This window comes from Mustela erminea, chromosome 9 (genome assembly GCF_009829155.1).
Source record: "Mustela erminea isolate mMusErm1 chromosome 9, mMusErm1.Pri, whole genome shotgun sequence".
NCBI classification, from domain to species: domain Eukaryota; kingdom Metazoa; phylum Chordata; class Mammalia; order Carnivora; family Mustelidae; genus Mustela; species Mustela erminea.
Window position 1 is genome coordinate 69,112,372 of NC_045622.1, and position 16,933 is coordinate 69,129,304.

Genomic DNA, 16,933 nt, shown 5'->3' on the forward strand with positions numbered 1-16,933 from the left:
ATAGAAATCTGTTTGACAATTTTTGCCTCCTTTCTCCATCTCAGCTGCTGTTTGCAAATTGGCAAATGCCTTCAGGGGAAAGCAGCTCTGAAGTCAAGCTTGCTGCTTTTTCTTCTCTCTGAGATCCTGCCTGTCTTGCTAACCCTGATGTTTCAGTCTTCCAGCCTCCTGTGACTACAGAAAGCTCCGCTCCTGATTCTGGCCTCTTAACTGCTCTCTGTTCCGTAGCCTCTCTTCCCTGGGCCCGTTACAAGTCTGTAGCAGAGACCTAGATGGGGAAAGTAGCACAGGGTGGCGGAATCATTTTAATTTATTAACTCTTGAGTTCTTGTTCTTTCAAGGCCTGACTGCTTGACTGTTCTCTGAACAGCCTTGAAATGGGTGCTACTTTTGTTTATTTATTTAAAAAGATTTTATTTATTTATTTGGCAGAGAGAGATCACAATTAGGCAGAGGGGTAGGGGGAAGCAGGCTCCCCGCTGAGCGGAGAGCCCGATGTGGGGCTTGATCCCAGGACCCTGGGACCATGACCTGAGCTGAAGGCTGAGGCTTAACCCACTGAGCCCCCCAGGTGCCCTACTATTTTTATTTTATTTCAGCTTTTCTAAACTATTCTAGGCAGAAAAGTTCATTTGATATAGCCTCCTCGCTGAAAAACAAGGCAACCCTTTTATGTCACTTGAACATTTCATCACCTATACATTGGGAATAATACCAGTTTCCTCAGAGGGCTGAGGGTTTCTTACAACCCTTGCCTAACAGCAAGAGGTGACCCAGCAGAAGGTGACTCAGGTGGGCTCATTCCTTCCCCAAGATAAAATGAGTGTCCTGCCAGAACACCAAGTGAGTCTAGTTGGTCTAGCAGGGGGAAACCGGTCAGGAGCTGCACTGACAATAAGAGGTCAAGGGAGGGATTCCTATTCCCTACTGAGCAGGAGACCCCCTTTACCCAGAGACTGGGATACTGCCATGACATGTGTCTAGTCCTGAAGTTGCTCTTTGTGCCTGTGGCCTGGAGACTCTCTTGCCCCACCGAGAGGTACCAGGTGGCTCAGTGTGAGGAAATTCCTCCTTTTTCCTCCCATCTGCTCACCCACGGAAGTAACCAGAAAGGACCAGTGGGAATCCTAGTGGCACCAGAAAACAATCAGGCAGACCGAAATACCACTGTGGATGCCCAGAAAGCTAAATTGTCATTAGAACCATAGCCTGAAAAAGTAGACCAGGACCTGTGTCCTAAATCTAAACAAAAAGACCACCTCCCCATACAAAACATTTAAATAGGACCCAGAGGGTAATAGCTAAAATGCTGATGATAAAAGAAAAGAAATCACTTTTCATACCAAGAACCAGGAAAATCACAACTTGAATGAGGAAAAAAACAGTCAATGCTTAACATCAAGATAAATCAGATTTGGGATTATCTGACAAATTTTATTTATTTATTTGACAGACAGATCATAAGTAGTAGGCAGAGAGGCAGACAGAGAGAGAGGAGGAAGCAGGCTCCCCGTGGAGCAGAGAGCCCATGTGGGGCTTGATTTCAGGACCCTGGGATCATGACCTGAGCCAAAGGCAGAGGCTTTTAGCCCTCTTAGCCACCCAGGTGCCCCAATCTGACAAATTTTTTAAGGTTTTATTTCTTTATTTTAGAGAGAGAGCATGAGCAAGGGGAGGAGCAGAGGGAGAGGGACAGGCAGTCTCCCCACTGAGCAGGGAGGCTCATAGGGGCCTCTGAGATCATGACCTGAGCTGAAATCCAGAGTTGGATGCTTAGCCAACTGAGCTATCCTGGTGCCCCCGACAAGAAATTCTAATGCAGCCATGATAAAAATGTTCTAACAAGCATATAACAAGGAAACAAAATAGAAAATCTCAACCATAACAAAAAAACAGGCACTTCTCCCCTTTGATTGCACCTCACAGATGCTGTGGTGGGTTTTTTTTTGTTATGTTTTGTTTTTAACAAATTGAAGGTTTGTAGCAAACCTGCATCAAGCAAGTCTGTTTTTACTGTTTAAGAACAGCATTTGCTCGCTTCATGTTTCTCGGACACATTTTGGTAAGTGTTAAAATATTTCAAACTTTTTCATCATGACCCTTGTTATGGCGATCTGGGATCCGCGATTGTGGATGTTACTATTGTAACTGGTCTGGGGTGCCATGAGTCATGCTCATAAAAGATGGTTAACTTAGTAAATACTGTGTGTTCTGACTGATCCGCTGACCAGCTGTTCCCCTATCTCTCTCCCTTCTCTTTGGGCCTCCTTATTTCCCAAGATAGAACAATATTGAAATTCCGTCAGTTAATAACCCTTCAAGGGCTTCTTAGTGGTCAAGTGAGAGTCACATGTCTCTTACTTTAAATGAAAAGCTAGAAATGATTAAGCCTTGAGAGGAGGGTGCCTCGAAAGCTAAGATAGGTCAAAAGCTAGGCCTCTTGCATCAGACATTGAAGTTGTGAATGCAAAGGAAAAGTTCTTCTTCTTCTTCTTCTTTTTTTTTTTTTAAAGATTTATTTATTTATGTATGTATTTGACAGTGAGAGACAGTGGGAGAGGGAGAAGCAGGATTCCCACTGCCCAGTACGGGGTTCATTCCCAGGACCCTGAGCTGAAGGCAGATGCTTAATGACTGAGCCACCCAGGTGCCCCAGTGTTGTGATTTTTAATTTCTAATTTACTTCTAAATACTGTTTTTTAAAAGATTTTATTTACTTATTTCACAGAGATCACAGATAGGCAGAGAAAGAGAGAGAGAGGAGGAAGCAGGCTTCCTGCTGAGCAGAGAGCCTGATGTGGGGCTTGATCCCAGGACCCTGGGACCATGACCTGAGCTGAAGACAAAGGCTTTAATCCACTGAGCCTCTCAGGTGCCCCCAAAGGAAAAGTTCTTGAAGGAAATGTAAAAGTGCTACTTCAGTGAGCACGTGAATGATAAGAAAGTGAGACAGCTGCTTTGCTGATAGGGAGAAAGTTGTAATGTTCTGGATAGAGGGTCAGACCAGTCACAACACAACATTCCTTTCAGCCAAAGCCTGATCTAGAGCACGGTCCTAACTCTCTCCAATCCTATGAAGGCTGAGAGAGGCGAGGAAGCTGCAGAAGTAGTCTGAAGCCGGCAGAGGTGGGTTCACGAGGTTTAAGGAAGGAAGCCATCTCCAAAACATCAAAGTGCAAATGAGTGCTGATGCAGAAGCTGCAGCAAGTTATCCAGAAGATCTAAGCTAAGACACTTACTGAAGGTGGTTACACTGAATGACAGATTTTCAAGGTATGTAAGGCAGCCTTCTATTGGGAGAACATGGTACCCAGAACTTCCAAGGCCAGAGAGGAGAAGTCAGTGCATGGCTTCAAAGGTTAGACTGAGTTCTCTCACTGGGGCTAGTGCAGCTGGTGACTTGACATTGAAGCCAGTGCTCATTTTCTGTTCTGAAAATCCTAGGGTCCTTAAGAATTATGTTAAACGTATTTTGTGCTCTGTAAATGGAACAACAAAGCACATCTGTTTTCAACGGTTTACTGAACATTTTAAGCCCACCTTCAAGACCTCCTCAGGGGAAAAAAAAAAAGATTCAGATATTAGTGCTCATTGACAATGCACCCGAACACCCAAGAACTCTGATGGAGATGTACAACAAGATTAGTATTTTCGTGCCTGTTAACATAGCATCATTTTGCAGCCCATGGAGTAAGGAATAATTTTGACTTCCAAGTCTCATTATTTAAGAAAGACATTTTGTAAGGCTGTTCCTGCCCCAGATAGTGATTCCTTGGTTGGATCTGGGCAAAGAAAATTGAAAACCTTCTGAAAAGGATTCACAATTCAAGAGGTCGAAATACAAGCATTAACAGAGTTTGAGAGAAGTTGATTCCCACCTTTGTGGATGACTTTGAGGGGCTCGAGATTTAAGTGAAGAAAGTAACTACACGTGTGGTAGAAACAGCAAGAGAGGTACACTTAGAAGTGGGGCCTGAGGATGACTGAATGGCTGCCATCTCGTGGTAAAATCTGAATGTAGGAGGGGTTGCTTCTTACGAAGGAACAAAGGAAAGTGGTTTTAGGAGATAGAATCTGCTCCTGAAGATGCTGTGAGGACTGTTGAAATGACGACAAAGGATTTAGGATATAATATAAACTTGATAAAGCAGTCGCAGGTTTTGAGAGGATTGAATCCAAGTTTAAAAGTTCTCCTGTGCGTAAAATGCTATCAGACAGCATCACAAGCAACAGAGAAACTGTGAAAGGAAGAGTCAGCCGAATGCAGATAACTTCATTTATTTTAAGAAATTGCCACAGCCCACCCAACCCTTAGCAACCGCCACCTTGATTGGATCAGTCTGCAGCCATCAGCATCACATTCGAGACCCTCCATTAGCAAAAAGATGACGACTTGCTGAAAACTCAGATGATCGTTAGCATTTTTTAGCAATAAAGTATTTTTTTTAGAGGCAGGGAGAGAGTGGAGGGGAAGGGCAGAGAGAGAGAGAGAGAGAGAAATTCCTAAGCAGGCTCCACAGAGGGTGTGCAGCCTGACATGGGGCTCGATCTCACAACCCTGAGATCATGACCTGAGCCGAAATCAAGAGTCAGATACTTAACTGACTGAGCCACCCTGGTGGCTAAAGGAAGTATTTTTAAATTAAGGTATGTTGGGGCACCTGGGTTGGCTCAGTTGTTAAGCTGCTGCCTTTGGCTCAGGTCATGATCCCAGAGGGGCTCCCTGCTCTTCGGGAGGCTTGCTTCTCCCTCTCCCACTCCCCTGCTTGTGTTCCTTCTCTTGCTGTGTCTCTGTCAAATAAATAAATAAAATCTTAAAAAAAAAATTAAGGTATGTACATTATTTTTTTAAGACATAATGCCATTGCACACATAATAGACTACAGTATATTGTAAACATAACTTTTATATGCACTAGGAAACCAGAGAATTTATTTGACTTACTTTATTGCACTGTTTGCTCTATTGCAGTGGTCTGGAACCAAACCTGCAACATCTCTGAGGTAGATCTGTAAAAGTTAAAAAAAGAAAGAAATGAAAACTTTGGAACTCAAAAATACAGTAACAGAAATGAAAAATTTGCTGAATGGGCTTAGGAGAGTGGGACGAGAGAGAGGATGGAATTTGTGAGCTTGAGGATAGAGCAACAGAATTTACCTGATTTGAACAACAGAGAGGAAATAGATGGAAACAATATAACAGGGATGTATTGGACAATAACAAAAGGTTCAAAATTTGTATCAGTGTCTGAGAAGGAGAGAGTGAGTTTAAAAGATTATTTGAAAAAACAGTGGCTGAAAACATGCCCAAATTTTGCACACACACAAAAAATAAAGTAATCCTACAAATTTGAGAAGCTGAGTGAATCCCAAATATGAAAACCTCTAATAAATCTGCAAGCCATGTCATATTTAAACATTTGAAAACTAAAGACCAAAGAAAATAACTTAAAAGCAACTAGAGAGAAATGACACATGATCTATAGAGGAACACCAGCTTAAATATCAACAGATTTCTCATTTGGAGGTGGGAAAACAGATGCTATTATAGTACAATTTGTGGAGGTAAAGACTTAACCAACATACAGGAGGGCAGTTTTATAGTAATGAACAACTTGTAACTTGTTCATTTACTGTGGTTCAGCAATTCAGTTTTATGGGAAGCTATTTGTTTGAAGTATGCTTAATTATCTATAGTGACATATATAGCGAAGTATTTATTTACAAAGATTAGCAATAGCTGGGCTATCCTCTAGTAAAAGGGAATGTTTTCAAATAAAAGCTAAGACAAAATAATACTTTACAAGAAAAAAAAAATCCCCAAAGAGCAAAGACATTATTTAGCTAATTATTGTTCTAACTTTCATAACATTTCTTAGTTCTGAAATGTGTTGAGGATACTTAATAAACAGTTTTATGGTGAATTCATTAAATACATTTGATAATTAAGAATTTTAGATAACTCAAATGTAGGTTTAAGGTACAATAAAAGCAACAAAAGTGCATTTAATTCACTGTTGATTATCCATGTGCTCATTTCTATGGGTAATTGAGTTGAACATCATATATATGTATTTTCAAGAAGTAAAAATCATACCATATGTATACATCAATGAAATATTTATTCTAAATTTTAAAAATATCTTTCCTGGAGCGCCTGGGTGGCTCAGTGGGTTAAAGCCTCTGCCTTCAGCTCAGGTCATGATCTCAGGGTCCTGGGATCGAGCCCCGCAATGGGCTCTCTGCTCAGCAGGGAGCCTGCTTCTTCCTCTCTCTGCCTGCCTCTCTACCTACTTGTGGTTTCTGTCTGTCAAATAAATAAATAAAATCTTAAAAAAAAAAAAAAGCTTTCCTGTCTACTCTTTAAGACCAAGTGTGACGTTACCACTTCCATGAAGTTGTTGGTGACCATTCAGTTCAAAGTTAATCACTATCTCCTTCAAACTTTGACACCTTTTTCCCTGTATTTTTATCTTCTTATTTTCCATAGTATTGATGGTTATGCTGTGGTTTATTGCACTTTAAATATATTCCCTCGTGTTTTACATGTATTCTCAGACTAGTCTCATGTCAGCCCTTAATGAGGTGGTGGTTGTAATCTCCATTTTACTGTAAAGAAAGTAAAAGGTTCAGATGTTAAATAACTTGCTCAAAATCACACAATTAGGGTTCAAGTGTGGATTTCAGATGCCGAGGTCTTTGTACCAAAGCCTTGTCCCTACACTTGACTGCCTCTGAAATGTGTAAGGTTACCTGAAAGAACCGCTGTGAGTGTACCTTGTATATGTACATAGATTTAAAATACAGTGTTTCTTAAATGTTAGAGCATTTTCATACAAATCTGTTAATACTACTTTTTTCTTTTCTTTCCTAGAATTCTGGAGGTGGAAGTGGAGTTGATCTTTCCGTGCTAAATGAGGCTCGCAATATGGTGTCAGAACTTCTGGTGGATCCAACCCTTCCCCCACAAGTGATCTCCTCCCTGCGGAGCATCAGTAGCTTGATGGGTGCTTTCTCAGGTTCCTGCAGGCCAAAGATTAACCCTCTCACACCATTTCCTGGATTTTACCCCTGCTCAGAAGTAGAGGACCCAAATGAGAAAGGAGAACGAAAACTTTACAAGGTCAAGATCCAGTAATCAGCCAGCCCTAATTACCACATTTAATATTTTCAAATTAAAACTGCTCCTTTATAGCTCAGATAAAATACAGTTTCAAGGACCAGCTTTTCTGTACAGTATTTTGAGCTGCTTGGGACTTTGGGGGTGGTTGTAAATCTCAAATCATTTTAAATGAGTGTTCAGCTTTTATTCTAAGTAACTTTGTAGAACCAGCAGTTAAAATTTCATCAGCACAACTATTTATCATTATTGTTATTGTTTTTAAATACAGAACAACACAAATTTAAGTCCAGGCTTGTATAACAAACTAGTGGTCCTGTCATGTCATTAATCTGTTGTATGATTTAGAATCCAGGAATATTCTTATTGAACCACAAAGAATTGATCATTATAATATTTGTTTTATGAATTGCATAGCATTATTTTAAACTTTAACTTTTTTTTTTTTTTTAAAGATGCTTTTTTTTTTTTTTTTTTAAGATTTTTATTTATTTATTTGACAGAGAGAGATCACAGGTAGACGGAGAGGCAGGCAGAGAGAGAGAGAGATAGAGGGAAGCAGGCTCCCTGCCGAGCAGAGAGCCCGATGCGGGACTCGATCCCAGGACCCTGAGATCATGACCTGAGCCGAAGGCAGCGGCTTAACCCACTGAGCCACCCAGGCGCCCTAAACTTTAACTTTCTTTTTGATCTCTGTTTTGCCCCCTTTACACACACTAGAGAGACATTGATTTTTCCATAATTAAATATGGGGTTATTATTATTTTTTAATATCAGTGCTTCAAAACAGGATTTTCTTTAAGAAATAATAAATACTATTCTAAGTAGGTTTACATTATGCTTGTTCAGAGTGCAATTGAAATTGCTTTATTTGACTAATCAATATCTTTATCAATAACAAATAATAAACTTAATAAGAACATTTTAAAGATTATTCTAGATTTATTTATTCTACAGGTAAAGAAACCAATCAAGAGAAGATAAAATTCAAATCAGTTAATTTTGTTCCTTGTAATGATGTATATAGAACTTTTAAAAAGTTAAATATCATTTTGAAAGGATTTTGATCAGTTCATTTCATTGTGTTCGCAGCATTAGGATGTAGAAATGTTGAAAAATTAAGTCCAGTTAGGGCTAAAGTTTGATAATTACTGATCACAAATCTAGACAACAGGTGATTATGTGATGCTTTTATTTATAAGAAATAAATACAGTAGTACTTGCCTTATTTTAAATCCAATTAACAATGTTACTTAGTTAGGCATTCTTTTTAGCACTCTGCGTGTGAGAAATAGGTTAATCACAAGTATCTAAAAATGACAGTAATAAATTCATCAACAAAATAATGCTAATATATTCTTGAGTTAGCTTTCACTTGGTAAGTTGTTCTTTGTATTTTCTATTGACATTTGATGTTTTCAATAGGTTTTTTCTCTTTTCAATTGCAGTATACTTGACACAAAAATAGTAATTCTTAAAAGTCTTAATCAGAAAAATCTTACTATTATCAATATTATGTTTGTCACTATGTTTACTGTGTTTAAAAAAAGTGTTCTGGTACATTTTAGAAACATTTTAAACAATATCAGTGAAACAGTATACCCAAGTGCCTCATTTCCTGGACATTCTAGTTAATCAGGCTTGTTTTTGGTACTGGAATCTACTGATAGGAGTAGTCCTAGAGGAACCAGGAAGTAACCCTTATTTCTTTTCTTTGTGTTCTTTAAATTTCTTTCTTGAATTTCACATTGAATTTGTCTCTGCTTTTGGGAAAGAATAGAAAAAGCCTGATACTACTCCAGAAAAGAACAATAGCCATTTATGAAAAGATAATTAGTAAGGAAAGGGGAGTCATAAAAGATAATTTAATGTAAATGTCTTATGTATGTGTTAAGAGACTGTACGGACCTAAATTATTGCCAGAAAGGATTATGTTCCACAAAGGACGTTTTCACTGTGAGTCTAACTCACTATGAACCTTTACAAAATCGACATGCTTGGGAAACTTAAACATAGGAGATATTTATCTCTGAGATGGTTTCAGTGTTTGTTAGTGGGGGAAATTCAGAAGAAGTCAAGACTGTTTTATGTAAATCTCAGTAAAACACCTATTCAGTGGTTAAAAAAATAAATAAATAAATAAGAAGACATTGGTTAATCGATATTTGGACCAGTTTAGAATATTTTTAAAAATTAAGGTAAAATATTAATACTAATGGTGTTCTGAGTTTAATTGCTAATTGGAAAGATAGCTCTGAATCTTTCAGTTTCTCCAGGTTAACCCTATGTACATTAGACTTATACTGAAAATAAAAAAGGTTTAGTATATAGGTCTTATAGTCCCTGATCCTAAGCTTGAACTCTGTAGTTGATTTTCAGGGTAAATATTTCATATTAGCCTTTGAAACTATCAAGTATTTATTTCTCATGAAATGAGGGAGTAAAGTGTATAAAAGAATAAAGATCTTGTTAAATTGTAGGGAGTTCAGAAATCATTTTTTAGTGGGAGGAACACTAAACAGAACAACAGTGTAGAATGTGAAATTTGGAGTCAATATGAGGTATTTTCAGAGTAAAATGTTTTATTTCTCTTGTACATGTTAAAGATAGACTTTGTATTGATATTTTCACATGTTGTCTTTACGAATACATGTACAGCGTAACTGAAGGGGTGACAGTCTTAACCATTGTTAAATTATTCAACAGGGACTAAACAGTAGGAATGGCTTACCAGCTCCACAGCTGAGGAGGAGCTCTGCAACCTCAGGTCTGCCTCCCGCAGAACAGCCTTCTTCAAGGTGGGAACGCAGTAATGGCAAGAGGCCACATCAAGACTTTGGCATTTCAAGGTAAGGTCCCCCGTCTTTTAAAGAAACTTGTGTCAAGTACATCCATTTTGTCTCTGTTGAATGAAGTCTGAAATAGCTAAAAGCAGAAAGGAACAAGTTGAAGTACTTTAGACGTAGAACAGCGTGGGTCGTAATAAGGTGTGGTAGAGAGACTGATTCTTAAAAGGAAGCTAACCTACCTTCTCCAGAAAGTGAAGTACATTGGGTACAAGGCCTGCTGAGGCCTTACGAAGTCAGGGAGGCAGTTTAAGGAGGATAGGGTCAATCTAGGACAGGGCAATGGGAAAGCTTAAAATCCGTATCAGTGGCCAGTATGGAGGCAATCCTACCCATCTAGTGCGCTGTGTTGGAAGATGGGTTAACAGAGTACTGACTAGTCAGTTAGACGAGGAGCAGCATTCTCAGGGCTCATATTCCAAGGCAGCAAAACTCTTCCAAACGCTGCTGTTGCTGGAGGACTGAGACGACTCATACATTCTGTAGTCACTTGAGGATCACCTTGGAACTGACCCGTGCTAATCCTGCACATGAAGGGCATCAGCAACTGGGAAAATGCAGGGCCTGGAATTTTCTGAATGTAAATATACCCATATACCCTCATCGCAAAGGATTCAGTGCTTTGTTTTTTAATAGCCAGGAAACATAGTGATCTCCTGTGAGAGTTACCAACTTCTCTTTGTCACTCATCTGACTGTGTTAACAGACTTGGAAGTAGTTTAAACTTTCTGTTAAACCACTGTTGTTACTGGGCACGTGTGTACTTCATGAGCTCGAGCTGTGTAGTTGCACATTTGAAACAGCAGATGGCAGGATTGGATCATATGGATTTGTCTGTTATCCGTTAAGTATTAAGGTTTATATAGGAAATGGGATCAAATAATTATAATGTTCCAGATTCTTGTGTGATTTTTTAATTTGAATTTTTTATAATATATTCAAGTAGATGAAAACATTTTTTTAATAAAAGAAAAATTGAGTGAAATGGTATATAAAATAGGAAAAGATTGATGTATAAAAAGTATAGTCCCAGGAATGCAGAGCTTGCTGAGGATCTAAACATGACAGTTATGGGTTTTGGGGGGCTTTTTTGGTTTTTGTTTTTTAATGGAAGCAGGATATGGGGAAGTCAGCAATGATAGGAACTGAAAATATGATGTATTTCTTAACCATAGGAAGTATCATCTTGAGAATACTGTTTGGTTTAAAAAAGAATGATGAAAACGATTGCTTTTTAATCTTTCAAAAATCACACTGATGTAAAAGCAGTACACTTGAAGTTAAACACTTGATACAGTGAGTAAGGGTCACTTTTATCCTGCTGGTTTAAGATGATTGATGTTAAAATAGAACACAGTCCAAAGAAAATTAACTCTGAGGAATGTTCATTTAAAAGTAAATTGTTTACAGATTTGATATAATTACTTAGCTCTCATTAAAACAAAGTCATATGCTTCAAAAGATTTAGAAACTTGGAGAATAAAGTAATTCATGGTATTATGCAACATCTCCTTGAAAGAGATAAGGCTAGAAGTAATTCTTTTAGAAGCTGTAGCTTCTCAGTAATAAGTTTCTAAGTGTACTTTGGGTAAGGAGTGTATGAAGCATTTACAACCACTATCCCTTTTGAAACTCAAGTTTCTAGGTCAGTGCCGTCCAATAGAAATTTCTGTGATGGGGAAAAAAAAAAAAAGGAAGAAATTTCTGTGACGATGGGAATGTTTTCTTTCCGCACTGTCCAGTATGGTAGCCCCTCGCTACGTGTGGCTATTGATGACTTGAAGTGTGTCTGGTATGTTTAAGGAACCAAATTTAAATTTCATTTAATTAATTTAACTAAAATGCAAAGGGCCACATAGGACTGTCATCTAGACCTGTGTGGCAACCATATTAGACAGCACAGCTGCAGATCTTTCATGTATGGTAGTGTTTGCTGTAGGAACCTGTAGGCTTTAGTAGTTTTAACCAGAGAGACTTATGAATCTGGAATCATGAGGCATTCATCTTGACTTGATCAGAGTACCCCAAAACGGAGGTCACGTGCCCTGCATTTTTGCGTCTTGCTTTGAAGGCAGCCCTAGATTCTGATGATAGCTTCTCTGACTGTGATTTAAATAACCCTGACTGTGTTTTCGACACCGTTCCAGTAGTGAACCTCTCAGTCCCTGAAGCTCTGACCGAAATGAAATTTCTCATCCCTCCAGGCGCTTTTTCATGTTACTGTTTTTCTGCCCTTATTTTCTGTCACACTGGTGCTACCCTCTAGTTTTGTGGTTGCTTTAAAAAATGGATTTAGCTAGAAAACTTGGTGTTACCTTGCGTCCTGGTATCTTATCCTCTAGGTACCGGTTGTCGGGTCTGTGTCTGCGCCTCGTTTCCTCTCTGCTCCCTTTTCTCCTTTATCACTTTGCTGACACTGTTTCGTGCTTTCTTGACTCCTCACCTGGGCGGCTTTCCTCTCCATTGGCCTCTCCATTTCTCATATCCTTCACCGCCTGATCCATCTCCTAGCCTCCCACCACAAATCTTCCTTAAACAAAACCTTGATGACACAGTGTTACTAGTCAGTAAGTTTTTGGACCCTTTACCAATGCCTCTAGAATAGTACCTAAATTCCTGGCCTGGGAGTTGAAACCCTGTTACTCCCTCCTGACAAAGCTGCACCCTTACTTGGAATGATTAAACAAACTAGAAGACATGAACAGTCTTGCAAAGAATGAGAAAAGAAAAAAATGACTTGGAAAGCTCTCTAGGTGAAAACAGCAGTGACTGAGTTAAACCCTTCCTTGAACTTTTTCTGATAATTTTGTTTTTAGTTTAACTCATTTGAAAATTAAGCTGACTTATAGTTTCCAGCCCACCTTGTTTGAGTGAAGAGTGATATAGGATTTAATCTTGCTTTTCTTCAAGCTTTGTCTGGAGAAAAAAGCCAAGTGTTATAAATCTTAGGATAGCTAAGATAAAAGGAATCTAAAGGAAGAAAAACCACAAGTAAGAAGAGTTACACTATTTGAATAGCCACTGTATTACCCACCTGAAGAGTTTAATTACTCTTCATCTCATACAGAATTTGAAATTTTAATAAAGAGGGCCATTGCTTTACAACACCAAAATACATCAGTCTTTCCCTATTTATCTGAAACTCCAGTCAAGTTTAACTATTTGCTCTTCCCTCTAGTTATCTGCTTCTGTGCATCCTGTTCCCCCCATAACCCCCCCCCCCCCCCCCCCCCCCCCCCGCCCCCATCATAGTTGTTCTCTCTCCCCGGACCAGGTCTTTTCACTTTAAGACTAACACCCCGCTTTCCTCCTTCCTTGGTTTCCAAGGAGAAGTGCTCTGTTTCACCTCTGAATCTCCTTAACACCTTTTCTTTGCCTCTTTTATGGCACTTTCACTTTCTACCCTGTGTTAGTCATTAATGCTCTTCTGAGGCCTGCTCAATGACTGTGATGAGTTTGATTGCATTAAAATGGATCTTTGAGGATAAACAGCTGCTGAACAAATGTCCTGCAGGGGGTATGGTGTCCATATTAGATTATGATAGTGGATGCTTTTTGTGGACGTTTCAGATGAAGGTTCTCTGGTGAAGAAGTTCCAGGAAATGTGGGATAATGCTTTCTTGGGTTAGCTGACAATTAAATTACCCATCTCTGAATTTTCAGGGTTAGTAGCTATGGTTAAAAAATGGCTAAACTTGTATCCTGGGACTGACTGCTGGGACCCATCCCTCCCTATGGACAAACAGAGCATGTATTTAGAGCTCAAAGCTCACTTCCTCGGAACAGACTTTCCCTGGGGAAAAATAGGCAAGTCTTCATTTTCCAAAACTGCCTAGGCTTTCACCTGTGTAGGCTTTTCACCCCTACACTGAAGAGACTTGCCTTTAACCTGTTCCTCAGTTCATCCTTCATCTCTATAAATGCTCTGTAATTCAGTCTAAAAATTTGGTAGGAACTACGTTCCCTAAATAATGTACTAGGGAACCAGCTTCTCAATTCCGTGTCTCATAATTTACTAGAGATTGATACCAGTGCCTGGACCCTGTTTGTACTGCTGACATTCAAGAGGGCTAATGGGTGTCATCTCACTCAGTTTCTCGAGAGAATAGCTCTGTGAATCTAGGCATCAGATAGCCAACACGTTTGCACAGCTTCTCACACATGCCCACAACCACACAAGCTGATCCAGACCTTATCAAGGTCATTTGTGTTGGTTGTCTAAAAGTCAGACTCTTAACACATGGCTTAATTCTGTGACCATAACTTTTGACAGTCTCTTGTAATGATTCCCAAATCTGACTTCAGTCATTCTCTTACGAACTATTAATAAACCTTGAGGTTCCTGTCCTTTTTGTCCTCTGCCTTCTTCAGTGTTGTTTTAGATAATCTCATTGGAGTGTACATCTATCTGGTTGTAGGCCAGGAATTAATGAGACAATTCTACAACTCAGCTGAAAAACCTGTAATTTGACCTGTACCTCTCAATTCTCAACAGCTAACTGAATGTATAGTATACTTAATTATTAGAAAAGCTTGAATCAAAGTAGGAGACTGTGGAGCAATGCAGTGTGTTTGTTTTGAAAAGGAGAAGTCCTTTCCGTGTTTTGAATGTTAATTAGGGAGTAAACTAAGAGTACACAGATTTATGTTTGAGTATACCCCTGAGTGATATTCTTGCTGTGCCTTCCTAGTCTTCCCCGACTTGACATATGAGCAGGGAGTACTCTGATACAAAGAATGATTGAGCTTGAGCAGAGACATGAGTTTATTGGGTGGTATTATTTGCATATTGCCTCTTTTTGTGACATCATCAAATTATCATTACTACTGGCTTGAGAAAAAAAAATACGATAGACTCTAAAAGTTAGATGTTAAAAGTTCTTACCTCATGCTTTGTGTAGTGGCAGTATCGTAGCCAATGAGGTTTATCTGAGGCGCGATTATGGCTAATTGGAAAGTTCTTACCTCTTGGAGGGAAGGTGGATGAGGGGATGGGGCAATTGGGTGATGGGCATTAGGGGAGCACTGGGTGTTACATGCAAGTGATAAATCACTAAATTCTACCCCTGATACCAAAAAGAAACAAACAAAAAAGTCCCTACCTCTAAATCTCTAATTTTACAGATTGAGAAACACAGAGCTAGAATCAGAATTGTTTCATGGAAGGTGCGGGCAAGGCCTTTTAAAAACAGGTAGAAAGTAAATGCTTTCTCCTGTTAGAGTGAAAAGAAATTAGAGGTTGAATTTTAGCTCTGCCGCTGTGAGTTTGAGCTGTGTGAAAGGGGAGACATCACTTAGCCTCTTGAAGCCTTACCTGTTAAATAGACTAAAAAAGATAAAAGTATGTAAACTACCTAAAACAATGAATGTTTCATAATAGATCCTTGAAATAGTGCTGCTGTTACAGTTTTTGTTAGTGTCAAGAAGGAAGTTTTAAGGGTTGCTAACTGGTTTTACATGCCTTCTCTTTTTGTAATACAGAATTTTTTGCTCCCGTAGGATTATAGAACAAACCACATTTCTAGAAAAATGTCCAAGGAGACCCTCAAAGCAAGAGTTAATGAAAGAAAAAAAGCCCACTCGCCCAAATCTGGGGAGCAAAAATGATTTGTTCTGTAGGAAATTGAGACTAGGAACCTAAAGAGAAGATCATTCGCTTATTCCACAAGTATCTGTTGAACATCTCGATCAGGCACCGTGCTATTTCCACCAGGAATTTAGAGAGATGTGTTAAAGCCCCAAAGAAAATGACAAAATAATGAGGGAAAATTATCGTAACCAGTGAAATTATAATACGCTATGTGTAAATGTAATAGAGACATGAACAAAAACCTTTTAGGTCCCAGAGAAAATAGGCCTTCCTTGAGTCATGGGGTATGGAAGTACAGAAAAGATGAAGCAGTTGGAGAAGAGCTTATTGAGATATTAGCCTCCACTAAAAAACAGTGAAAAGTAGAGAATCTGGATTTGTCCTTGAGCCTGTGGCAAAGTGTCCCCATGAGGAGTCGACAGAGGAAAAAAGCCTAGTGAATATCGAAGAAAAGGTAAAATTTATGGTGTACTTGCTACATGCTTGGTTTTGGAAATCTTCCAAATATGTAATCTTAAATTGCATTTTACGTATCACATTGCTGTAGTGTGTGATTGCCTACCTGTGTTTAATTTCTTTGTAAGAGCTCTAAAACCTACAATAAATATTTCAGTTATAGGAAATGGCGGTAGTTAATGGATAATCAATAGTTGTGAAGAGAGGGAGCAGGAAATAGTGAAAACTGTATGTATTAGGCCAGTGATTCTCAGTGAGGTCCTGGGACCCCCCAGTGTTAGCATCACCTAAGAACTTACTAGAAATGCAGATTACTGGCCCTGCCCAGACCTCCTGAACCAGAAATCCTGGGGATAGAACTAGCAATTTGTGTTTTAAGAAGTGCTCCAGGTGGTATTGATAACCTGCTTTGTACCAGTGTTTAGCAAATTACAGCTTTCGGGCCTAATGTGGTCCATTACTGTTTGTTTGTTTGTTTGTTTAAATTACATTGAAACACAATCATATTTATTTGTTTATTAGTATTTTGTGACTGCTTGTATGCTACAATGGCAGGGTCGAATAAGTGCCAGGCTGAAAGTTTCTACTACTTGGTTCTTTACAGAGAGCATTTCTGGCCCCTGCTTTAGGCTTTAAGCACTAGATAGATGTCTAAACTCCGATTGTATAAGCAGATGTTTCCTAGTTGAACTGAAGATCATGAATAAAAAAGAGGAAATTTCCCATGTTTAAAATTTTTAATCTGTTATCTTTCCCTTTTAGTCAAGGATCCTATCTAAATGGGCCTTTTAGTTCAAATCTACTGACAATCCCGAAGCAAAGGTCATCTTCTGTATCCCTAACTCACCATATGGGTCTAAGAAGAGCTGGTAAGAAGCCATTCTTTATGATTTAAATGGGGGAGAGGTCTCCAAGTGTATGG

At 39.0% G+C, this 16,933-nt stretch overlaps 1 protein-coding gene and 1 pseudogene across 1 annotated transcript in view; both read left to right on the plus strand.

Annotated features, from left to right (window-relative positions):
* PDE3B (phosphodiesterase 3B) overlaps nt 1-16,933 on the plus strand; it is a 178,341-nt gene that overhangs the window by 115,763 nt on the left and 45,645 nt on the right. Inside the window, exons 3-5 of the mRNA XM_032360189.1 lie at nt 6,874-7,122; nt 9,826-9,968; nt 16,774-16,880. Coding sequence (XP_032216080.1) covers nt 6,874-7,122; nt 9,826-9,968; nt 16,774-16,880 — 499 coding nt within the window. The remainder of the gene's footprint in view (nt 1-6,873; nt 7,123-9,825; nt 9,969-16,773; nt 16,881-16,933) is intronic.
* LOC116600396 lies at nt 14,855-14,938 on the plus strand (annotated as a pseudogene).